A 26,443-nucleotide genomic window follows, 5' to 3' on the forward strand; every position below is an offset into this window, starting at 1 on the left:
CAAAATACATTCTGAAATCTAAGTGAACTCTTTTCAGGAAATTTTACTTTGTGTATAGAATGTATTACTAGTAACATTTTCAGCAGCTCATTGTCATGTTCAATTTAAAGTCCATCCAGAAGGAGGCAGAGTACAAGAAGACAACAATGTTTAATGTCTTTTGGAGTTATAGCTTGAGTATTTATCACATTTTGTGTATAGATCAACAAATATATACAGAGTAATATTGATGCATTTAAACTAAAATTGGTTGTTAAATTATCCATCAAGCACAGACATCTGTTTCTTTTTCATTTCCTCTTCCACACAGGGACAGAGGTCTGTCTGGGAGCCACGCCACCGGGACAGATCCTGTACGGGGTACTGGTCTTACCACATTCTCGCTTTAGTTTAAGGCAGACGAAACAAAACTCAACGTGGCAGCGAGGGCAGAGTATATTTTTGCAGTGTTGTTGGCTGTGCTCCACCTTCATGCCGCATGTGGGACAGACTCGGACAGAGGGGCAATGGGTGACCCCCTGCACCGAGGGCAGGCTGATGGTATTACACGTCTGCAGAAGCTCCAGGTTAGTGTCGACGCAGTCGTCATTGTCGCAGCGGTCAGATCGAGGGCCTGGACCTTTCCACTTCCTCCGGCACTGCCAGCAGAAGTCAAAGGCCTTCTTCTGATCGTCTGTGCACACGGTGCAGCGGGCACACAGGTTGGAGAGATCCTTCCTCTCCACACTCGTTTTACACTGCGGGCACTGAGTATTGAACAGATTTTTGAAAATCGATGTCATTTTAAATATCAAAATCAAAACTTTTCAACATTCAAAACAACAAAAAGAGCCCGGGATCACTTACTGTCTGAACTTCACAGTATTCTGCAGCAGCTAGGGGAGCCATAGTATCTTCAAAGTACTCCATTTCCTCAACAGACAAATCTGCCAGTCTGCACACCTCTGGGTATGACCACAGTTCATTGCACTGTTTGTTCCCCTCCACCAGTGCACAGCATCGGAATTTGTAGTTACCCTTAACACGGCAAAGAGAAGAAGAATTCCTGAGCCCCTGATCTGCCATGGAGGTTTCTAAGCTTCAAAGAAAACATGCTTTTAGATTACATGCTATGTCATCACAGTCTGACTGGTGTAACACAAGCAAGATGCTACCAACTGTCTTTATATTACTGTCTCCTTCCCAGTTTGAACACATTGCTTTAATTACAATTGATATACAAAAAATGCCTTCAAGACACGAGATACCTTATCCAGCTCGCTACGACACCAATTTGTGAGCGAGTCAGGAGTGACAGCGTGGCCGCAGGACATCTCTGCTTTGAGACCGCCATCGTCACCCATTGGATCCAGTTCATCCTTCCTGTCGACAAACTTCAGGGTGGTGTCATGTGGGTCGTACTTCTTCTCCACCTGTTCCTGTCCCCGAATGCTCATTTTGATTATCCTATAAAGTGGAGAAAAAAAGTCAGGCACGATGATTACTGGCTATGATTTAAATTAACACGACATCCCACTGTACAGACGTAATATCATGACTAGAATATCATTATGAGACAAGGAACTTCATAGGATATAGTATACACTTTCTGTTTATTTAGACAATGATGAAGTGTTTTTTCTGTTTATTTAATTGCATTTTCTGTTTCTATTTTTTGGGTTAAGTGCATTTCTGCTTCTATTTTATGGGGAAAAGTGCCATTTATTTTTCTTAAACCACTACAATGATTCCTATAACAAGCTGGTTTTGTTCTTAGGAGTCGGCCCTCATTGGGTTTAGTGGGGTCTCATGTTTCCAAAAGCTTGTTTTTAATGTGTTATGCTGTTTGACCGACCTGAATGTCCCCACCATATACAGCCTCTTGTATACTGTTTGTGGGTTTTAAAGTGAGGCATATTTCTTTGGTCAGACAGTTTGAACAGGGTTAATGTTCGTTCAAGTTAATGGCTGAGTTTTATATGCCATTTTCTTTTACATGTTTACAATTACAATACACTATGTGGAAAGGCTAAGAGATGCCCTTTATTGAAAATTTAAAATAAAGTGATGAAAGGGCCATGATGTTTGTCCAGGTATCTTTGCGGTTAATTTGGACATTTGCTCAATAAAATGGAAAGTAAAGTAACTAGTAGTGAAGTTACTTTTTAAATGCAGTAACTAGTAAAGTAATCTAGTTACAATTTTCAGAAGTAACTCGTAACTTGTAACTGGTTACTTTTTCTGAGTAACTACCCCAACACTGGTTCTGGAGTCATAAGGAACATTGTGTTTATGATTTCTGAGCGGATTTCTGGGCGTTTATTGGTAATGTATATCGGCCATAAAGACATATATTGTGCCAAGGTTCATATTTGTTATGAGACTGCGCTGCTCTAAATGTGACCACTGAATGGGGATTTCCAGCTGGCTTATGTCCACATGAAGAATGTATTCAGTAGGGATTTAAGTTAATAATTTGAATGCTGAAAGCTTCAAAACATGTTCATTTTGCACACATATTTGAAGAAAAATAACGAATACGAAAAATAAAATATACACGTTAATCTAGTTTAAACCAGCGAATATGTAAATGAAATACTAATGCGTGTGCTTCCTCTTCAGGAAGCTGCGGATATCTCTCACATTGTTCATTTTCATTTATGACACACTGATATGACACATTATTAATAAACCTTCAGTATTATGTACATATTATTAAGTAGATTTTTAAGAGGAAGTCACGTCTTACCTTGGAGGAACAGTTCGTCTCTAACTTTCCTTTCACGACTTTCCTCTCAAGATATTGCTCAACCGGAAGCGCATGAAACCACTCCAGTGTCAGACTGCAGGAGGATTCAGCTGAAACTCAAACCTGACTCTCAAACTGTGTTTTCTCCTCTTCCTGCCTGTCTGTCTCTCTGTCGCGGTGTCTTCCTCCTCCAACCCTTCTCGTTGGAATCGAAAGTGAAAGAAGATAACCAGCTCGGCTGCTCGGTGAGGATATCCTCGTGTTTCACCCTCCCTTATTACTGCATACCCAAACAGAAAGTCACCGTGTGTTATTGAACCTTGTGTAGTTATAGTGTGCGCGCGGCTAGGGTTGTTGTTTTGTCTTACTTATTTGTTTAAAACCTCTTTTGGTGGCGCTGGTGGCCTAGTTTATGGTTCTCCGTCACGTCGACGGCGATGGAGGATTGAGAGGCTGCGCGCGTTGGTTTCCTTGACACCCGAACACACCAGCTGCGTTCAATGGTTACTTGTGCTTAATGTACTGTGATTTTACTCCTTAATGTTTGGGCTGAAAACCATTTTTTATTTTTTGTTTCACCATCTAGTTGTAATACAAACTTATATATCGATCTGCTTCCTGATTGTGATATGCGTACTTCGGGCTTCCATATGTTTTTTTACTGAAGTGAAAGTATAAATATCACAGTATAGAAATGTTACATAAACGTCCTGCATTTCTTATTGTGAAGCTAAACTGTATCTATTTAGCATTTGATCCCACAGAGAGAAAACGAAAAAAAAGAAGGGGCACAAAATTATTCGCAGCAAAATATAAAAGTACATGTTCTGCAGCAGAATGGGCTTCAGAGTGTTGTATTGTTGTATTATTCTCACTGGTGCATGCATGTGTGAGCAGTTTTGTATTATTATATCTAGTTTATTTTTCTAACAATCATCAAAGCATCATATTTTAGAGACTGCTGTGTTTTCTAGCCCTGTTTAAAAAACAAATGATGCAACATTTCTTGACAGAATGTTATGCAAGTGGCAGAAATTGTATGTTAATGACTTCAGTACAGAACTCCAGTAAAAATACTTGCATAGAAACTACTTTAAGGTAGACGAAAGTTAAGTATTATTCAACATATGTAAGTCTATGTCCAATATTGTACACTCACCAACTTGTTACTGAAGTAGAAATAATCAAAAGGTCTACAAGCAGATCAATGGGAAAACATACCATCTTAATCAAAATTGAAGTGGTGCGATCATAATATTGTCTGTAATATTGTCTGTCTTGTGAGCATAAAATCAAGCATGCATGCGTTCCGTCTCTTAACCTCTGCTGTATCTGATGTGCTTCAGCAGGCTGAATCCATACATCAGGGGGAAAAATCAACTTCAGAAATCTTCAAAAATGCCACTCCAAAGACATCATTATGAATCATGACCTTGTCAAAAGGTTCCGAGAGAAACTAGGCAACTTCACCATCTCAGGTAAGTGACATTACATTAAAAACAATGTGTATTTTATGCTCCAGAGTTTGGTGATAATGAAGCTGCTGTGTGCTTTGCTTCACTGGTGTGTCTTTAGATTACCACGGCCTGAACAGTCCAGGTCTGCTGTGCTATTTGAACAGCGTTCTTCAGGTGCTCTTCATGACCGAAGACTTCCGGGAGGCTGTTGAACGGTTGGTAACCTCCGCTTCATTTGGATTGTTTTTTATATTTTAAGACAGTTCCGATCAATTGATACCACTCATGTTTGTTTAGTAAAGCTGGAGCCAGTGGTGTTAGCTTAGTGTAGCATAACGACTGGAGGCAGGGGGAAACAGCTAGCCTGGCTCTGTCCAAATGTAACAGAAAGCTCACTCATCAAATAAATAAGAGAGGTTTGATGAAGATGTGGGATGAATGATGAGCTAACCTCATATATAGTTATGTATGTTAAATAAATACGTTATAAAAAGAACTTCACTCATTCCAATAAAGTACTGTGTTGTTCTCACTGTGGCTACAGATGCTGCAGTGAAGATTCAACAACCATTGACCCACAGCTGAAAAGGCTATTCGTTGATTTACAGAAGAGTACGGCAAAAACAAACAACCTCCCAAAAAAACTGGGGATCACAAACGGTAAGTTTGGATTTGAGACGTCACACTGCTGCTGCAGCTGCTTGTGAGTGAATATTCTGCATAAATGCTCACAATGATCTGTTTGTCCTCTCTCCTACTTTAAGTGTATGAGCAGCGGGATGCGGCGGAGTATTTTGAGAAGATTTTGTGTTTGACCAGTCCAGAGGCAGCCACGGTATGGGTAGCAAAGGATGGGATTTGTATATTGAATGATATATTTTATGTAATATTATATAGTTTGCCATTAGATAAACATTACTATTACATTAGATTACATTCTACCAGGCTACTCAGCACTCATTGAACCTGTGGTGTCCCTTTGTGTGTAGATATTCAAGGGGGAGCTGAATCACAAGACCACATGCCTTAAGTGCAAAGAGAGGAACGATTCCAGGGTCTCTTTTTGGATTCTGCCACTTGCGGTGGAAGATTTGCGTCGTCAGACGTACACCGTGGTACTACGCTTGCCTTTAACGAGAATAACAGTTATGCATTTTTCAGAAATACACAAGAAAAGACACATGCAGGATGAGTGAATGTACTTTGTTTCCAGGAGAATGGGTTGAAGGCGTTCTTCAAGGGAGAAAAGGTCTGCGGGGACAACAAAGTGCACTGCAACCGGTGCAATAAAAAGCGAGAGGCAGACTTTGTGAGTATTCATTTAGTTCAAGTTTTCCCTGTTTTAATTTGCATGAAAATGTTTCCATAACCTCTCCACGGCGTATGTTGATAACAATGTATAAGGCTTATGTAACATTGAATACTACAGCTCCATGCATCACACTACAGGTTAAACCTGATTCCTGACTCCTGATTTAGATCCACTGAAGTGTTAAGTGTGTTGGGTTTTCATTATTTGTTCTAGGGATGTGAGATGACAAAAAGTCCGAAGATTTTGACCCTCCTGCTGAAGAGATTCAGCTTTGACTACAAGCGCAGGTGTTACGTGAAGCTTCACTGCAACGTGGACGTCCCCCAAACTTTACACATGAAGGTATGCTTTTTTTATTTATTTTATTTTTAAATATTTATTTCAACAACAAATCGTTTTGATGTAACATTTCTTAAACGTGGTGACGTTTTATTTCCGTCTCCTCAGAATTGTAAGTATGACCTCTACGCTTTAGTTCACCACTTTGGGAATCTAACAGGCGGTCACTACACTGCACAAATCAAGTCTTTCGAAACTCACATGTGGTATCACTTCAATGACCGCATTGTTAACAGGGTAAGGAGTCTCATTGTTATACATGCAGTTCAGTTTCACAAATCCTCACACAGTTAAACAACACAGAGTTTAAGATTTACTGTGATTATTTTAAATTCTACAGGTCATTCCACCACTGTTTGGGGCTGGAAATAACTTTCTGAGATCTTGTACAGCTTACCTCCTCATGTACAGGAAGGGTAAGTTTACATTTACTTAATGTTTTACTGACTTTTGTTTGCCTCTGTTTACATTTTTTTTATTTAAACTCCTTTTACTATTCAAGTCTAACACTGAAGTCTGTTAGCATCTTAAGGCGAGGAAGCTGAAACTTGTTATTATTATTATTATTATTATTATTAACCTCCCATTTTTAACTTCAAAGATAGCAGACATGCTGAAAAAGCTGTTGAAGGCGACCGGCAATCTCTCTGCACACATGCAGATGTTGATGCTGAAGGAAGACGAGACGAGACAGAGAGAGGAGCGGCTCTCGTACCCGAGCTACTGAAGGATGAAAGCTGCGACGGAGGGGGAAACTTGAAGCGCTCGAATAGCGATGTATTAAAGAAGAGCCGTGGCGATACAGTTGGGATAAAACAGATAGACTTTTCTTGGGAACTGAATGAACAGCTAGACCCGAGAACGGCATGGCCGCACAAAGGGACGTTACTTCAAACAGACCCCGGAGCAGATGGAGAGGGCTGCAGACCAAGTTTGCAAACACAAAAAGCAAATTTTGCAAAGCTACAAAAAGATGATGCAAGAAATGGAGCCAAACCTGCAGAAGCTAAAGTTTTGAAAAACAAAAGGGAGGCAGTAACGGAGGTAAAAGGAAATGGAGCTACACAGAAAAGAGAGGCGGGTTTCAGTGATTCTGATCTAAAGTTACTTCACGTTTCCTCCAACGGCTTCGCTTCTTCTACACTTCCATACCTGACGGGACACATGCAGCAGCAATCTAGCATGCACCAACCCGTCGGGTGCGGCTATTCACCAAACCACTACTTAAAATCAATCAGTCCAACGGGAGACAAGGAGAAAAAGCAGCACGCTGTGACGGCAGACCGCAGCTACAAACTGCAAACACAAACTGGGAAAAGGGGAGAAATACCTGCAAGTCCCAGAGCGAAAAGAAAGGCTGCAGAGAGTAATGACAAAATCAAAAGAGACCCATGGAAGTGAAGAATGAATGTGATGCGTGAATTGTCACTTGAAATAGTTTATGTGAAGAAGGACTCATGCAAACATAATTCTTTTGACACTGTTGGCTGTTGATCCTTCAATTAGCAGAAGTAAAAAGCTAACGTTAGGCTGTAAACAAACTACTTACATTAAATAGATACGCATACGTACGAGACCTTTTTTTTTTTTTAAAGGATCTAACCAAAAACCCATTAAAACACCTATTGACTGAGTGTTGTTGTGTGTCATGAAATGTTGTTTTGTTTTGTACCTTGGGACCTCAGCTCCTTTTTTGAGTAGAACTGTCCTTTTAAAAATCTGAAATAAAGACTGAATGTGGAATATTACACATGTCTGTCTTTATTTATGTAGGTCAAAGTATCTATTGTCTTATTTCTAACATTTCAAGAAGTATTTAAAAAGAAATGTATGTTTTTGTTACTTTGTTTGTTAGACTGCTTTGCCTCTCTTAAAAACTTGTCAGTGTTATTTTGGGATTAATAAAATTGTAAAATACTCTAAATTTGACTTAATAATTATATATATATATATGTACCCTACATAAACATAAGTTCAAATATATACTACATTTTGCATATTTATTTTGGAGTGTTGTGCAGGTGACTTTGAACCCATGCATAAGTAAGTTGTATAAAATGGAATAACTTAAATTACAAGTAACTCAACCTTTTACTTAAATACAGTACTTGAGTAAATTTACATTCTACCACTGATTAAACTGCAAAATAAATGTATGACATTTTGTTCTCTTATTTATTGGAATTTAACATGTTTTGTTTTGAGTCAATGAAGGGTTAACAGATATCAATGGTAAAAAAGTCAAATTTATTATTTTACAATATTTCAAGTATATATTTCTGGCTAAAGAATTACACATAATATCATATTTCAAAGACCACAGTTCCAGTAGGTCTACACCAATATACTATATCTGTATATATATATATATATATATATATATATATATATATATATATATAATTCCCACTTCAATGTGACGTATCATTCAAGTTTCCCTTTACATGAATACAGTCAAATAGGTTTAAAAACAATAAATAAGTAAGAATCAGTACTCTATGTGAGGTTTATAGGTTAGAACATGTGTCCAGGTTAAGGCTGGTGTATATCCCTTTAATTCTAAAGATGAAAGTGAAAGTATTCTTCAGCTCATTGTTTTCTTGATTGTTAGATAATCTCCGAGAAGCTCACAGACGAACAGCACAGAAATGGTTGTGAAGGTCTTTATTGAAGAGACGTGTGGGAGGACCACAGAAGTCGAGCTGTGCGACGCAGAGTATGAGAGCTGCACGGTGCTGCAGCTGAAGAGAGAGATGCGGGATAGAGCGACTCTCCGAGGTGAAGACACTTTGGCCTGAACGCGACCTGCTGCTCGTTCACGATTGAAATAGCCACGTGTCGCTTAGGTCTACGGGCTAATGCGCAAACCATCCAGTTAATAATATCAAGTTGAGTTATTTTATTCAACTTAAATTCCTTGCGACTTCATGTTTTGCATTCAATGCTGTGAATAGGGACATGAAGTAAGACTGCAGCAGGTCACTGGAGGGCGAATTAAAATGACTTCCTGTGAATGACGACATGGCATCTTGGTTGATTTGTTTTGGTAAAATGTTGTCATTCTGTTGACTCTCTCTCTCTCTCTCTCTCTCTCTCTCTCTCTGTGTGTGTGTGTGTGTGTGTGTGTGTGTGTGTGTGTGTGTGTGTGTGTGTGTGTGTGCGTGTGTGTGTGTGTAATGTAGATTGTTCCCAGCAACTGCTCTTCAATGGCCGCCAGCTGGAAGATGCTGCTAAACTCTCTGACTATGGAATCCATCACGAGTCAACTATTCACTCATTTGTTAAATCCACGAAAATAAGGTTCTTTTACAAAAATCTGATCGGTAAAACCATTGAGATCTGTCTGGATGAAGATGAGTTCAAGAGCTGCCTGGTGCTGGATCTGAAGAGCAGGATAAAGGATGAAGAGGGAATCCCAGGTTGGCTAGAGTCACTTTGTATTAGCACCTCCACACCTTCATGATTGAAACTTGACACTGAGGTCTACAGGTTAGACCAGTGGTTCTCTAATGGGGGTACTAGTACCCCTGGGGGTACGTGAGACTTAAAATATATATATTTAAGATTAGCATAAATAAAAAAATAGTTTAAAAATGGTTATTTAATAAATATTCAATAATATAAGTGTAAGTTCTTAAACTTAATTGTATATATTCTATATTAAATCAGACACTGATTGCACAGTGCTGTGTATTACATTGTTTTTTTATAACCAAAAATGCTTTGTGCTGGTTAGGGGGTATTTGGCTGGAAAAAAGTTCCACAGGGGCTACATCACTGAAAAAAGGTTGAGAACCACTGGGTTAGACGATAGGATAACTCTCAAATCATACAGTTGATGTTAAAGGGAAAATGCGTCACCTTTTGATGTTTATGTCCAATCAGTGCTGATGGTAAATGTAGTGCACTGAAGACATAAAGGCCCAGTACGTGCTGATTGACAAAAAGGTCTCTTCTGCTGCAGAGCCGGCACGACACTTAAAGGCCTCCATGTACCAGGATGTGTGCGCAAGCAGTGAGTTTGTTACGACTGATAAATGAATGAATAAACTCACAAAATGCCAACAAAGGAAATATTCTTACATCGGAACTGAGAAATACAATCGTACACCTTCTGAATTCAAGTTTCTCTCTTACTCCGAACTAAAGCGCCCCACTGCTACCGGAAATGAAAACAAATTGAGTGTTAATAAAGAGTAGCTCCTAGTAGTAATAAAGTCCTTAAGATACCTAACTGTACCTGAAGGCCACCGTAGTTCTCCGACACACTCGGAAAAAGAAGGGATGAGCAGAGGGGTATGTTGTTAATTTCGCAATATGCGACTCATCACTAAATCTTACACACTTGCTGCGAGTCAATGAGTTGTTTTGTCATTTAATGGTTGCCAATGAAGAGCCGTGTGGTTTGACTGCAGCAGGAACAAGAAGGTTGAAGTTTAATTACTTTTTAAGGATTATAGGCTATATGGCATATATGTAGATTTATTTTGGAGAAATGTTGTCAGTTCTCACCTTTGACCCCCTGTGTGTGTGTGTGTGTGTGTGTGTGTGTGTGTGTGTGTGTGTGTGTGTGTGTGTATGTTTGTTTGTTGTAGAAGACCAACAGAGGCTGATCTACTCAGGCCAACAGTTGGAAGACCACCGTACCCTGTCTTCCTACATCCATCACGAGTCATGCATTCACTTAGTTATAAAGTTGCGTGGGGGAGATGAGAAACCAGGGAAGGGAGATGGTGGAATGGGGGACAAAGGGGGCAAAAACCGAAGTAAACAAAACCTGTTGTTGTTTTAAACCTGCTCCTAACTAGGGATGGTATCGTTTGGGGTTTTTCCCGATACCGGTGCTAAAACGATACTTTTAAAACGATATCGGTGCCTAAACCGATACTTTTTTATTGCCAAGGCAATTTTTTTTTCTTCAAATTGAACAATATATTAACCGTTTAAAGTATACTATAAATATAAATAAATAAATACAAAACACTTGACTTCAAACTACAGCTTCAAACCTTTTAACTTCAAACTATAAACAATATATATTTAAAAAAAGAACAGACGCAAGCATCAGGTGGTCTCATTGGGACCGTGTGCAACAGAACTCCACTCAGACGCTGTTGGATGCCGAGGACGGACGTTCAAAAGCTCGTGCTCGTGTCTCCAGCGATGTCTGTGTGCGCGCGCTGCGGTGGTGTGTGAGCGCTGGAAGCCCCGCCCCCTTGAGCCCCGCTCTGCATGCAGGCGGATGAGAGAGAGAGCAGAGCAGCGAGTGCGCTCTGAACGCTCTTTTAAGTTTCATTCACTTTGATAAGCAAGAAAGTGTTCACTTAAAGAACAAGTCTGTCAGAGAAGATAAGACTATGTGGACTGCTTTATACAATGAATTAAGAATGTATTGTTGTCTACCACATATCGACCAGGAGGTTGAAGAAGCGCCAAAGAAAGGTATAAGACAACAAAGGATAGAAGCTTGGTCTTTTTGGTCTTCTTCTTAGAGGTCTTTAGGTCCTGGACACAACTTTTTCCATTTTGTCTTTTCTTTTACTTATTTTTTCCATTTTTGTCACCTTTCATCTTCTTTTTATTTAAAAAAACTAATAAAACTGTTTTTTTATTTTGTACATTCCGACTAAAGTGCAGTCTTGCTCATCTCTCACTCCTCCGTAGTCTCAGAAAGGTGAGAGAGCTCTTCCTCTGAGAGGCTGACTAGTAAATGATGGGACGTACATCTGAATGGCACATCTGCTACAAGCTGAGGTTAAATTGTGTTGTTCAGTATTATGTGATTTACTAACTTGGTTGGCTCAGGCAGTTTTTGAGCTGCCCCTTATAACTGAGCGAGGTTCCCAACCACACAGGGTTCCTCCTCGGCGGCCCTTTAGAGGTCCATCCTGGAGTAATTCCAGTGCTCTACATGTTGCACACACACACACACACACACAAATCCATTGATATCCGGCCGTTAGGGAGGCCGTTTTAATGACATTATATTTATTGTATTCAAGCATACTGTGGACAGTTTTGGTTCATGGCCTTATTGTACATCCTTTGTCATTGTCAGAGTCATAAACTCTGTACATGTCTAAATAATTGTTCCATATTGATATGCTACATGTTGTGATCAGTCATTGTATTGATACACAGTTTCACAGCAGCTTTTAAGACAAAAGCAGTTTAAACAAATACTTTGGGCAGATGCCAACCTCTGCTGGAGTATCAGGTGATATCAACACCAGATTGCAAAACTGAATGTTGAACTGCATTCACACATAGTTTTCAGGCTGTAGAATGGAAATGCTGCTCAGGCTTTCAAGGATTTGAATAATCCTTCATCTCTGGCACTGTCATGTACTGTCATTGTTTTTATAGCCGTTCTGCTACTTGGGTATTGTATCGTATTGTTGTGCACTGTGACGAAAGTTAAAGTCTACTCCGCCCTCCTCTGACGTCTGAGATCAAAGCCCTGAAGAGTCTTCATTTCTGAGCGGAGGAGCTGAAAGCAGCACAGCAACTCACACACACTCAAAAAAACAACACGAAAATGGGAAAACTCTACCAGGTCATTGTGCACAGAGCGGGGAGAAGATGAGGATTGACCTGGGCGACACTGTGGAGCAGTTTTGGAGCACCACATTGCTGCAGTTGAAAAATAATATAATTGAGATTATGGAATACTCTCAATACAGAGGCAGAGTAATTTTGGATTATACACACGATTTATTAGGGCCTGTGCAAATAACCGCTTGTACTCAGGTTATAAGCTTTAACCAATCCGTTCACATTAAAATGAATTTGTAATCTGACTATGTTTTCTATTCTGTGAGTCTTGCCATGTAGCTTTACTTCAGCAGGTCCAATAAGAGTGAATTCAAATTACTGTCCAATATTTCCATGTGACATGTTGATTTGTTTTGGAGACGTTGTGTCATCAAATGTTTCATACTCCATTTCTGTGTGTATATATTTGCATTTGTGCATGTAGTCGCAGAGGACATCCAAATGATCTTTCAAGCCAAGAGGCTGGACGATGACTCCGCTCTACTGTCTGCATACGGAATCCAACACCTGTCAGACATTTACATGTATATTAGACTACGGATCATATCCGGGGCGGGAAGATGGTGGAATGACAATGGGGGAAAAAACAAAAGTATGGAAATAGTCTCTCTTTTTTTACACCTATAATAACACACCTACGCTGCTCTTCTAACAGTTTGCTCAAGTGCCACTCTGCTGTGATTTTGCTGCAAAGAGAAAACTAATCTCCTGTCAACATTTCTGCTGTTTGATGTACAGATAAAATAGATGGGTGTGCCTTGAACCTTGAGCCAGCTTTTGATCTGGTTCAAACTGGTGTATAGCAACTTTAAAATGGAATGATTGCATATAATGTAACAATTTAAATGGGATAAAAGTTAATAATGTAATAAGCAGCACATAATGGAAGGACATTTTCATCAATATAGTTTATTAAATTACAAGATGTAATTTAATATACTGGGTGATTCTTAGCACGTGAAATAATACTTTCATACATAATTATTCCAGTCACTTTAATTGTATATTTAATTGTCTCAACGCCTGCACACATAATAATCAGGTGTGTGCACATGATACCAGCACACATTTTATGTACTGATTATTATCGAGAACACACCGTTTAAACATGGATTAGTTTCCAGTACGCAGTAAACTGCTTCATGTAAACCACTGGTCAGGGGTCAGAGATCAGGTGGAGAAGTGAAATCAGAGAAACCTCCACTTCCTCAACCAGCAGAAGCAGAGTCGTCTCCACAAGGATTAATACGGAGGACTTCCTACCAGACACCAAAAGAAGCCACACAGAAGGATCAGATTAAAAACTTTAAAATGTGTGTAACAAGTATTACATATATACATATAGTATTACATATATATATATATATATATAAAACATATATACATATAGTATTACATATATATATATGTAAGAAAAAAAAATATATATATTACATATATACATATAGTATTACATATATATATATGTATATATGTAATATATATAAATATTTTACATAAAAAAAGAAATCTGAAGAAAAGAAAAGAAAATGTAAAAAAAGAAATATAACTTTGTTGGTCACATTAAACCAGTCTTCCAGACTTGAAACGTGTCATCATTGTTAAACATTATTTGCAGATTGACTTATAGAGGGCGCAACATATCCTCTGCAGAATTGACTTGATCAGTTTTTGTTCTGCATGAAAGGTCATCAAGATGAATTACAGAAATAACTGACACATTAATTTACACAAATATATATTATACACACAGGCATGTGCCAGTGAAAAAACTCTACGGCTACAAAAACACAAGATACCATACATTGTCAGTGTATCAGCTTAGTGCGGGGACAAAAGCAGCAGCGAAGAGAGGGACTGAAGCACTGACACAGCACCTCACTGTTTCAGTCCACGTGCAGCAGCAACATGGAACATTTATAATGACTACAGTTCATTTTTCTTCATGTAATATTCTGTTCTCTTATTTGTTGAACTTGCAACGGTTCAACAGACCTTCTTCACAGCCTTGTCACAAGTAGGAAAAGCGCAGGTGTTACTAATGACACTAACGATGCTCTGTTCTATTCAAGTGTCCCAAGTGAGAGTGAGCCAGCATGCACAATATGAATAATAAGAATAATATCATCCAGCGTCGCTACCTTAATGGTGTGCCTTCACCAGCCATTGAAGTTGTTAAGGAGGAATGGCCTTCTCTCTTCTCTCTTCTCCCTTGAATCTTTTTGTCTCATCCTCATGAAGTTACGAGAGGCCCTGGACAACAAATGCAACACAGTCCTGAAGTTCTGCCAAGAAGTCGACTGTCATTATGGTGAAAGATGTTCTGGCTCCTTTTGAGCCAGTGGCTTCAGACGAGGCTGCATGAGCTCTTCTGCTGCTCATGGCGCGCATCAAAACACCCAATAACGCCATCAGTGTCACCTCCAGCATGCATCGCTATTATTATTTTATGTTTGCACCGAACACAATTGAAAAATAACTTAAGAAAAGTTATCAGATTTCTTAATATTTTTATATAATATATTTTAGAATCACAATATAATCTAAACAAGAAATGGAACTAAGTAGTCATTTAATGCAAATTGACCCTACAACAAGATATTGTAAAAATACTATTAATTTGACCTTTTCACCATTTTATTATGTTAAACCTTCATGAACCAAAACAGGGTGAAATTAAAATAATCTGAAGTCAAGATCTTATATCCATTCACTTACACTTTCGCTTTTGTTGTTTCTTTCTGATCTGCCATTTTTGTTCAAATTGGGCTCCTTGTAACCCTAAAATATGTGTAATTGTCTCCACTGAGTCCTTTCCAAACTATCCCAGTACAGCTCTATCTATGGGCAGCTCCACAATATGTGTGTATGGTCTGCGGCTGAATGTTGATTGTGGATGTGATCGACCCAAGGCAGCTATTTCAGTGAGTGATGAGGATAAAGTTTAAAGATTTAGCTGCTGTTTAACTTTGTAAATCATAGAGGAAATGTATTCACATGCATCCACCTGTTTGACATCAAATAGACATTCTGCATTATATAAGTTTGGGTCAACTTTATTAAGTTATCAATGATTAACCATGAACACATATCAAAACTTTCATTAGCAGCACTACAAAGATTAAGACATCGCAAGAAATACAGTAGATATGTTTAATGCTTTCAATGTTATATAACAAACAGGTAGCTAAATCTATCAGTAAAGGGACAGCATAGTGAGACAGAAGAAGGCAGTAAGCTAAGTCATGTGTGCACATTCGCTCTTATTTTCTGCGCCACACGGGTATGGAGGTTTGCCTGGGAGCGACACCATCACTGCAGGCGATGAAGTAGGAGCTCGTCTTCAGGCACTCTGGAGTGAGCTTCAGACACACGAAGCAGAACTCGACCTGGCAGCGAGGACAGATGATGTTCTTGCAGCCCGTTTTGTCGTGCTCCACCCTCTGACCGCAGGTGGGACAGGCCCGGATGGAGGGACACGCGTCGACCCCCTGCACCTGAGGGAGGGCAGTGGTCTTGCAGTTCTTGAGGAGCTCGAGGTCATGGTTGACGCAGCCGTCGTTGTCGCAGCGGTCAGAGCGTGGAGCTGCACCCTTCCATTCATTCAGACACTGCCAGCAGAAATTGTAAACTTGCTTCTTGTCTGCCATGCAGACTGTGCACTGCACGTCGAGGTTACTCTGGTCCTCTCTCTCCACATAGGTTTTACACCCTGGACACTGGAAAGGATGTGAGAGACAGTCATGGAAAAGTGTCACATTCAAGGTAATTGACTTTTTTTATCAGTTATATTTATATAACTGAAGACAGGAAGCAGGTGGAATCAGCTAACGTGGCTCTGGCAAAGTCCAATAATCTGTCATCCTGCACCTGTAAACTTCACCAATTAACATGTTTTATCTCTTTTGTTTAATACAAAAACTGAAGAGTTGCGTTAAAAAAATTAAATGTCCTCAACTTTTTACACGTTATATCATAATTCATGACAGACAAACTTCTCAAACTATTCCCTTGTATTTTTTCTGTTATCTGCATGATTGGTGGATGTAATAGAAATGAGTAAATCAGTCTGTAATGTGTTGAAGGTGGAGACAACATCAGGACACTCACTGTTTTAAATTCACAGTATTCTGTGGCGGCCAGACGTGCGATGTTCTCCTCAAAGTGCTGCATCTCTTCAGGTGTCAGCACCGCCAGTCTGCGCACCTCTTGATAAGACCACTCTGCACCACAGTTCTTCGAGGTGCCTTTCCCTAAAGCAGGGCACTTAAATTTGTACCTACCCTGAAATTAAAAGGACACACTTTATATTGCCACGCGAAGATGTGGTAAAAAACTTTCTGGGAGTTGACATGTAAACCTAAGAAAGGTGCAATTCAGTTAAAGAAACCGACGACATCCAGCCTAAAGAAAAGTTCACATGTAACACTGAGGACACAACATTGTACACCTGTTTGTACTAAAAATAACACATGGTAGTTTAATAAGTTGTCAAAATGGGCTCTATTTTAATAACGGTGAAATGTAGTGAAATGAATAAGTCATTCTTGGAGACTCCTCCCACGTGGAGTGAAAACCTCTGTCTCTGTAAATGAGGTGGTGGAAAGTACCTGATCCAGCAGGCTGCGGCACCAGCCGGTGAGGGACTCTGGCGTCACGGCATGGCCGCAGGACATCTCTGCTCGGAGACACTGGTCTCCCTCATCTGGTGCTGAGGAGCACAACAACACGAGCAGACATTGAACGCACCATTACAGTCACATACGCTTCACATCCAACGTGGAGGATTTCACCTGCTTAAAATCTTTATTGATGATAAAGCCTTGCATCTGCATCTATGTTTACATATAAACTAAGTAGAATTGAACACGTGTAATGCGTTTAATATACTTAATTACGATAAGCAGTAGTGCACACACCAAAAAATATGAATTAAGGAGATCTTGCACATATTCGACAATATAATTGTATTCAACTGTTTTTTTTAGCTTACGTAGTGGATCCAGATCATCTGGTCTGTTGACAAACTTCAGAGTGGTGTCTTTGGGGTCGTATCTTTTCTCATTGGGAAGCTGAGTAGTCATTTTGTTTCAGCTCCTCTGCTCCCCGTCGACAAACTCCTTCTCCGTCTGCTGTCGTTGAGCAGTGAGAGGCTGGCTGCTGTGTCACATTCACTGACTCCACCAAACATGTGTGTTGTTTTTTTAACTTTCACTTTCCCCTTGCCATTTACAAGAAGTCATGTGGATGCAGGGCGGCAGGTCTGGAATATTTTGTTATTGCATTCAAGCACAGTGTAGACAGTCTTAGTTCATGGCTTTATTGTACATCCTTTGTCATTTTAAAATATGCAGTATGAGTAACAGGTGATTCACAGTTACACCAGATTGCGAAACTGAATGTAGGACAGAACTGCATTCCCACATTGGTAGTGTTTAGGCTGTAGAGTGGAAATGCTGCTCAGGCTTCAAGGATGCAGACAAAACGTCCAAAACGTGCACGTGGTGAGATTTCTTTCTGCTGATGCTGTTGGCATGAAGCATTTGAGTGTAGTCAGGAAAGCTCAGACGGCTATAGAGGAAATGTTGGGTTCAAAAGTCATGTGCACAAGACCTTAGCAGCTGCCACCGAAGAAGTTGGCATTATTGTTAACGATGACAATAATTAGTATTAATAGTTGCAACTATGAGTAATGTAGAGCAGTGTTTTTCAACCTTTTTTGAGCCGCGGCACATTTTCTACAATAAAAAAATCCCGCGGAACACCAACAACCCAAAAAGTTACAGAATGTCACAGTATTCAGTGTTTCCCCTAGGTTTACAGCTTTAGGGGGTGGGGGGGAGCGACTAACGGACATACTACATCGTGGCACCTCACAGTACTACAAAGTAATACTTCACAGTACTAGTGACTCCATCTGTGCTTTTATAAATAATAGAACATTGAAATCACTTTCAATTAAACCAGATTGCTCCATCAGACAAAAACAAATGTGTTATCACTTTGTTAGAAAAATGAAAATAAATTTATATCCGTGCAAAAAATAACTAATATTTAGTTAGGATGCCTCCTGGACGCCTCCCATTAGAGGTTTTCCAGGCACGTCCAACTGGTAGGAGACCCCGGGGAAGACCGAGGACACGCTGGAGGGATTATATCTCCCGGCTGGCCTTGGAACGCCTCGGGGTCCCCCAGAACGAGCTGGAAAGTGTTGCGGGTGAGAGGGAAGCCTGGGTCGGCCTGCTGAACCTGCTGCCACCGCGACCCGACCCCGGATAAGCGGCGGATAATGGATGGATGGATGGATGACTTAATTATGATAACCAGTGCACGCACCAAAACACATTAATTAAGGAGATCTTGCACATATCCGACAATATAATTGTATTCAACTGTTTTTGTTGTGTGCTTACGGTATGCATCCAGATCATCTGGTCTGTTGACAAACTTCAGAGTGGTGTCTTCGGGGTCGTATATGTTCTCATTGGGAAGCTGAGTAGTCATTTTGTTTCTGCTCCCCGTCGACAAACTCATTTCTGTCTGCAGTGGTTGCGCAGCTGGCTGCTGTGTCACATTCACAAATATGTGCTTCACTTTCATTCACTTTCCCCCTCGACATTTACAATAAGTCACGTGGATGCAGAGTGGCAGATCTGGATTTCCCCTTCCAATACTCACATTCCATTTGAATGACATGATTGTATTCAAGCACACTGTAGAGACAGTGTTGGTTCATGGCCTTATTGTACAACCTTTGTCATTTAAAAATAAACCCTGTAAATGTCTAAATAATTGTTCCATATTGATAGGCTACATATTGTGACCAATCATTGTATTGATAAACAGTTTCACAGCAGCTTCTTAAGACAACCAGAATGAGGAAAAGCTGGTAAACAAGCACTATTTTGGGCAGATGCCAACCCCTGCTGGAGTAGCAGGTGATTCCCAGTTATCAACACCAGATTGCGAAACTGGATGTATAACAGACGGCTATAGAGGACATATTGGGATCAAAAGTCACGTGCACAACACCTCAGCAGCTGTCACCAAATAAGTTGGCATTATTGTTAATGGTAATTATTAATAGTTGCAACTATGAGTAATCATTCATCTCTGGCACTGTATGTACTCTCATTGTTTAGTCTTTCTGCTACTTGTATATTGTATCGTTTTTTTAAATGTTTTATTTACATTTTTTATATTGATCTTGTTTATTGTATATTGTGTGTGTAAGTGTATAAGTACGAAGAGCAGAGTGAAACCGGAGTCAAACTCTATGTGTGTGCAAACATACATGGCCATTAAAGCTGATTCTGATTCGGTGTTGTTTTGCACTGTGACGAAAGTGAAAGTATCTCCTGCTCTCCTCTGACGTCTGTGATAAAAAGCCCTGAAGTGTCTTTATTTTTGAGCGGCGAAGCTGAACGCACCACAGCAACTCGCACTCACACAAAAAAAAAACTGCACGAAAATGGGAAAGATCTACCAGGTCATTGTGAACGGACTGAGGGGGGAGAAGATGACAATTGACCTGTGCAACACAGAAGAGCAGTTTAAGAACATGACGGTGCTGCAGCTGAAGGAAAAGATCGGAGAGAGACTCCCGGAGACCGCAGGTAATTTAACTTTTAGCCACCAATGAAGTTAGGAAAATGTTTAGTCGACGAAGGAGCTTTTTAATTCTGTTTAACTTCATCCTAGAAAGCAACGACTTGATAGTTTGCAGTGGAGAAAGTAGAAAGTACTGAAAGTGAGTGTTTACGAGAAGAAAAGTAGTAACACAAGTCTTGCATTCATTCAACATTTGACTTACGTAAAAGTATTGACAGCAAAAGGTAGTCTACTTAAAGTGCCTGTAGGAAAAGTATATATATCAGTACATATGAGCAACATTGTAATGTTCAATTTAGTAAGGTACAACACTTGATACTTAGTTACATAGTTCCCACTAGTTTGATCATCCAGATTCAAACTAGGATTAATTTAGTCAATTTAGAAAATGTTTTTCGAGGTTTCCATTGAAATACTGTTGAATCAAAGGTTCAGACCTGAAATAACCACCATACAGTTTTTTTTTCACAGTCACATTCAAGCCTTCAACCAGCTGAGAATAAACAGATTCCTAGTGTAATATTTAACCCTGACCTCAAGAGGAAACTTGTATATTGAATAATATTGTGATGTCTCTTAATAAGATTTTTTTAATGTTTAATTATGTCTTTCTGTGTGTGTGTGTGTGTGTGTGTGTGTGTGTGTGTGTGTGTGTGTGTGTGTGTGTGTGTGTGTGTGTGTGTGTGTGTGTGAAGGAGGAGAGGATGCTCTGCGGCTGATCTTCACAGACAAGATGCTGGATGGAAACGATGGGCTGCTGTCTGGTTATGGGATCCAGCACCTGTCCGTCATCCACATGGTGGTGAAGGTTCCTGGAGGACTGACCGCTTGACAGAGACCAACTGCCCCTGCTCCTGTTTACACGTTTTTAAAGCATCACTGTTTTAGTGCAATACTCCTGCCATGTTTTTTTTTAAAAAAGCTGCTGCTGTTCTGCAAAATAAAGAAAAGTTATGTCTTAAGCCTTGTCTTTGATTAAGTGAGCAGCTATTAAAGCTTACACTGAAGCCACATCAACAGGGTGTCAATAGCAGGCAGAAAGTCTCATGTGATGAACAGGGTCCACCATGGAATCGTGCAAGGGCTCTAGTGGCCTACAACAGAATAAGAGACATACATAACCCCATGCATAAAATAATTTACATAGTCAATTTAATTTGAAATCACAGTAAATAATAATTCAATGCTAGCAAAGAGCTGCAAATCTTTATCGCGAAATCTAAACACATTCAACAAATATAAAAATTCACTACACACATGTGGTGGGCCTTCAGAGATTTTGTAATATGCAAACATATATATGGATAATGTATCCATAGATTATCCACAAATAGTAAAGGTGCATCAAACAGCTGCATATGCTGCGTTCATGTCCTCTCGTAAAGCAGAGAGAGAAGACCGAGGAGACGCTTTTGTAGCTTGCGATTTATTTTACTCTTTTTTGCACAAAGAGCCTTTTGCGCAATATTATTTATCTTCCTCGTCAGTGACGTGTACCGTCTCCTTAATAATATATATTTCCAACACACCCTGAATGCATTTTCTGACAAACGAAAGAGAAAGCACAGCAGAGACGCTGTGTGTTCGTGTCAGCGAGCAGAAAAGTGGACCAACAATCGGGAATGACTTGAAAGTGTGGATCTTAAAACTGAAGGTGAGCTCCTAGTGTTTCTGCATTTGTGTTTGTTTCCTAAACAGGTGCGATTGATTTATTGTCAACAAGTGATTGTCAACTTCTTCGCAGCTGACAGTGAAGCAGTCATTTAAAAGGAATCAAATGGAGCTCCTCGAAAATGGTCGACAGTTTCTGTACACACTTATGTCCTCTCCAGGTAAAATAAACTGTCCGTGCTCTATAATGGTGTGAAGATAGTTATGCAATTGACATGCATTATTAACACTCTGCTCCCAGCAGCCAAAACGTACCATGGCTTGATGAACCAGGGGGCGACATGTTACCTGAACAGTGTGCTGCAGGTGCTATTCATGACCGAAGACTTCAGAGAAGCTGTGAAAAGGTTTCTTTCAAAGTCCAACTCCATGCCATGTAATGCATTTAAAATGTATTGAGGCCACAGTGCAGCTTTGTATGTCTCCACTTTGTCTTTATTTTGTGTATAGGCACATCTGTGATAATTCTGGCCCTGAGCTCATTGATCGCCTCCTTACATCCTTGTTTGATGACTTACAAGAATATATGGCATACACCTACAACATCACAAAGAAGCTGGCCATCGATAACGGTACAGTATGCTAGAACAACAGATGACATTAAGGTCACATGGAGTACAGCAGTGTCTGCAAATAATATCAGGATCTGCATCCTCTGCTTAGAAGTGTTAACAGTTAATTTAATTTTAATATTGACCAAAAGTCCTCTTTGGTAACTTGACCCTTTATTTTGTAAAAAGAAATACACATTGATTTCTTCTCTTTTCCTCTCAGTGTATGAACAACGTGATGCCGCTGAGTACTTTGAGAAGATTTTAGGTCTGACCAGTCGTGAGGCATCACAGGTAAAGGCGACATCATCCATATCGAAGGTACTTCAAATGAAAATACTTTGTTTACCAGTCGTGTGCTTTCAGATCTTCCACGGACAGCAGACACAAAAGACCATTTGTTCTACATGTTCTACTGAGACTGACAGCAACACGCCATTTTGGAACCTTACTCTTGCATTGGTGAATTCCTACAAGGGAGACTTTAGCGTGGTAAGAAACTCACCACCTGACAACTTCTAACGCCTTTTTTTATTTTAGCAAGCGCTCTCTAGTGAACTAAATATGCCATTTGCAGAAGAGCATGTTGCTCAATAGCATGACTAATTTGAGATATATATTAAAACTCCTTGAGAAGACATTCATGATCACTTCACACACATTGAATAGGTCTGGGCGATAATTCAATATGATGATTTCTCATCTTTCAACTGAATCTTTTGCAATAAAATCATAAATCGAGATATTGCAATACAAAATTAAGTTGTTTTAAATTGATAATAGCAAGCACATACTAACTCAAATTTCTCAGAAAATCTAATCAAACACCTACAAACAACTAAATCAAACTATTTTCTTTATCAGACTTCTTAATGTTTGTGAGCATGTGTGTAGTAACATAGTCAGTGTATAGGTGGTAAAAAATGTTTTCCCTCTATAATTTCCCTTGAAACTGTTCATTTTGCCTTGTTCAGGAATTCTGTCGCTAGTTTCAGACGCAAGTGACATGAGTGTTTTTTATCAGGTGGCTGGCATTGAGGAGTATTTCAGAGATTCATATTTCAGGGGAGAAAACCAGATGTACTGTGACGCGTGTCAGGCCAAATCTGATGCTACCATTGTGAGTAATGAGAAACCGTGTTTTTGATTGTTTACATTGGCTATGTGATTTTGCAACGGCAGTATTAACAGTTGATTGTGTCATACAACAATAAGTGTTGGGGACCCGTTTCTTTCAGAAATGGGAAATAAAGGACCATCCAGAGGTTTTGATGCTGCTGCTGAAGAGGTTTGAGTTTGACTACCGATACATGACGTATGTCAAGATCAACTGCTCTGTGAATGTTCCCCGCACCCTTCAGATACCAGAGGTGTGGCATATTTTACTATTTCATCATGAAGAAAATGTCTCTTTCATTCCTGATGATAATCTCTGACATATTTCCCACTGGTGACCAGAATCAGACATATGAACTGTACGCGGTCGTGGATCATTTTGGAGATCTTAGGAGTGGACATTACACTTCAACAATCAAACCGCAGGACACTGAGAGTTGGTATACATTCAATGACGACAGGGTCACATTGGTAAGACTGATCACTCATTGTGTTATTGACAGTTACATATTGTGTTATTGGCAGTTACATATTGCACCCCAAACAGATTCTTCATGTTATGTTTGTTTATTCTTTTCATCAACAGCCTGATTACCAGCCATTCCAGGTGGATAGCTTCGAGAGGTAAATTTCATTCCCATCACACATTTTTTGCGATTATTTCTTGGTTGATTATTATTTTCAGTTGGATTGAATATACCACATACGCATGTTTGAAGTACTATATTACACCATGCCATTCTCCAACCCACTTACCTCACTATCTCCACTGATTACGGTGCTGCAGAAAAGAAAACATGAAGTAATGCTCACATGCATGCATGCCTACACATTAGTGAATGTGAGCGTGCACAATAGAAAGTCCCAAACACAAGCCAAACATTTAGCTGTATTTGAAAATGACCGTACTCTATTTTGCACATTTCTCCCACTAGATCCAACAGCGCTTATCTTCTTTTTTACAGGAAAAAGAAAGGTAAGATGGCATATATTTTCATTATATTATTGATATGCAGTGTTCAGATTGCTTGGTACTTTGCCTGAATTTATTTTCTACCTATTTTCCAGTGCATGCTGCTGATACTTGTACTCCGGACACCAGAGAGATGTCTTCTCCTGAAGGCTTAATAATAATGACGAATGATGAGGAAGACAAGAGAGGAAATGCAGAGGCTGACAACCAGACAGTAGGGAGAGGAAGCTTATCCGGAGAAACTCAACTAGAAGAGAGCGTTGATGATCCGAATGATGGCAGAACAGAGGACATTAGACACAGGAGACCACAGGAGAGTCTAGGGGGTGAAGACATGCACAACACGAAGCAAAAACAGGAAGTCAGCAACATGTATCCTCAGCAGGTTTGTGTTGGCATGCAGAAAGACGAGGAAAACATGGCAATGGATGTAAATAGAGACGAGAGTGGAAGGAAGGTAAGGGAAGGAATAGCTTCTACAAAATACAGAGACAAGGATGAAGAGCTAAGGGATGATGAAGGATTAGATAATGTAAGACAGAACAATGAAGATCAAGAAGGTACACAGAAAGTTAGTCAAGATGACTTCAAATCTGTTAGTGTGGACAAACAGGAGGATGGAGAGGGGATGCAAACAGATAACGAGGAAAGGAAAGCAAGGAGAGGAAAGCTCTTGACTATACAGGACCTCTACAATGAGGACATTCAAGGCAAAGGAGTTGGTAAGAGTAAACAGAGCATGTCTAAAGATGATCAGAGGTTTAAACGAAAAACTGAAAGCAGGTTTTATCAAAGCCATGAGCAACCGAGAGAGGAGAGGGATATGAAGGGAGACAAGCAACAAAAGAGGTGGGATGATGTTCAAAGTAAAGGAGCATCAGTGAGACGAGAACATGATCAGAAAGGAAGATCAGAGTGTTTTACAACGCAGACAGATGTTGGTGCAGTGAAACGAGCCAGAGAAGGCAATGAACATGTTCAAAGAAGAGCAGACTCTTCTCTCAGACAAGCAGGGTCTGCAGGAAGCAGCAGAGTAACAGAGAATAGGGGAGATGGCAGTGTTGAAGAGTCTCAACCATCAAAAGCAATAACTGGACCTAATGAGGATACAATGGAAGGAAAACGTAGTTCAAAGCAGTCAAAAACATATCATGGAAAGATAATTGAGGAAGAAACCCACAATGGTGTTCAAAAAAGCACCATAACAAAAAACATAACAATAACAACTGAAGGAAGCTCTCGAGGCAGCCTTAAGAGTTTGGTAGAATTTGATGATGAAAATGCTAAAATAGAATCTGAGCCAAAAACAGACGCAAAGGTCACATTGTTAGAGGGTGTTGGCAATTTACAACTGAATGACTCACCTATGTCAAAGCCACAAAAACACAGAAAAGAGGAGAATGAGACAAAAAGCAGAATTCATTCAAATGACCGAAAAAGGCAAAATGTTACTGATGCACATGCACAAGCTGTTGGGAAAAAACATGCAGTGAAAGAAAAAGGTGCGAAGAAAAGGCACTTGTGGCGTCGCTCTTCTCCTCTGAAGCAAAACGGAAAGAAAAAAAAGAAACGCAAAACGATTAAATGTTTTTCTTTTTTGTGTAAAAGCCGTAAAACTGCAGACCAGACTTCAGAATCAGAGTAAAAGTAAATACATACTTTGTCCAGTGAAAATGCAAATTGTTATTTTACAAGACTGCATGTCATTGTGGTGAAATCCTGCTTTTTTGTTTTTTATTGATGCTTATAACAATCATTAATAATCAGGAACTACACGCAGTACTGGTGTCTGGGTACTTGGTTTGTCTGGTTTAAGTCTATTTAACAGATCAGCGCTGCAATCTTGCAGCACACACTTCCTGCACTTCCACATTTTTTCTGTGTAAAACAAAGTGCTAAAGATGTATTGCATCAGTCTGTAACATAAAGTAATACTTTGGATATTAACTTTAAACATCTTTAAATTCAAGGACAAACTAAATAACTTATGTTCAAATGATCTGAAATCACATTCATGGATTGAATGATTAAACCTTTGTTTGTCGTTTGTTGCTATGCTATTGACCTTTTACATTTTATTTTGAAAATCTTCCTGTTAAGTTGTTGCAAGGTATGTAAATATATGGCATT

At 39.6% G+C, this 26,443-nt stretch overlaps 3 protein-coding genes across 3 annotated transcripts; 1 reads left to right on the forward strand and 2 right to left on the reverse strand.

Annotated features, from left to right (window-relative positions):
* On the reverse strand, positions 1 to 1,436 carry LOC306733894 (E3 ubiquitin-protein ligase RNF19A-like; the record flags this gene model as incomplete). Its single annotated transcript, XM_079215205.1, has 3 exons — positions 1 to 737; positions 847 to 1,017; positions 1,248 to 1,436. 3 exons carry the CDS (start codon positions 1,434 to 1,436, stop codon positions 291 to 293), a joined length of 807 nt encoding a protein of 268 aa, XP_079071331.1. The 3' UTR covers positions 1 to 290.
* A 2,712-nt stretch (positions 1,437 to 4,148) lies between these two features.
* Positions 4,149 to 6,070, forward strand: LOC306733895 (ubiquitin carboxyl-terminal hydrolase 50; the record flags this gene model as incomplete). The annotated part of the gene is made up of 8 exons (XM_079215206.1): positions 4,149 to 4,206; positions 4,304 to 4,400; positions 4,730 to 4,845; positions 4,950 to 5,020; positions 5,175 to 5,300; positions 5,399 to 5,494; positions 5,711 to 5,839; positions 5,945 to 6,070. Coding segments are annotated over 8 exons (819 nt in total), but the record flags the coding sequence as incomplete, so codon positions are not given.
* Positions 6,071 to 15,536: 9,466 nt separating this feature from the next.
* Positions 15,537 to 17,511, reverse strand: LOC306733436 (uncharacterized protein). The gene is made up of 4 exons (XM_079214669.1): positions 17,385 to 17,511; positions 17,002 to 17,096; positions 16,502 to 16,675; positions 15,537 to 16,110 (listed from the first exon to the last, which is right to left on the reverse strand). The coding sequence occupies exons 1-4, from the start codon at positions 17,473 to 17,475 to the stop codon at positions 15,655 to 15,657; spliced, it is 816 nt and encodes a 271-aa protein (XP_079070795.1). The 5' UTR covers positions 17,476 to 17,511; the 3' UTR covers positions 15,537 to 15,654.
* Between the last annotated feature and the right edge of the window lie 8,932 nt (positions 17,512 to 26,443).

The sequence above is a fragment of the Taurulus bubalis genome (genome assembly GCF_910589615.1).
Source record: "Taurulus bubalis genome assembly, chromosome: 3".
NCBI classification, from domain to species: Eukaryota; Metazoa; Chordata; class Actinopteri; order Perciformes; family Cottidae; genus Taurulus; species Taurulus bubalis.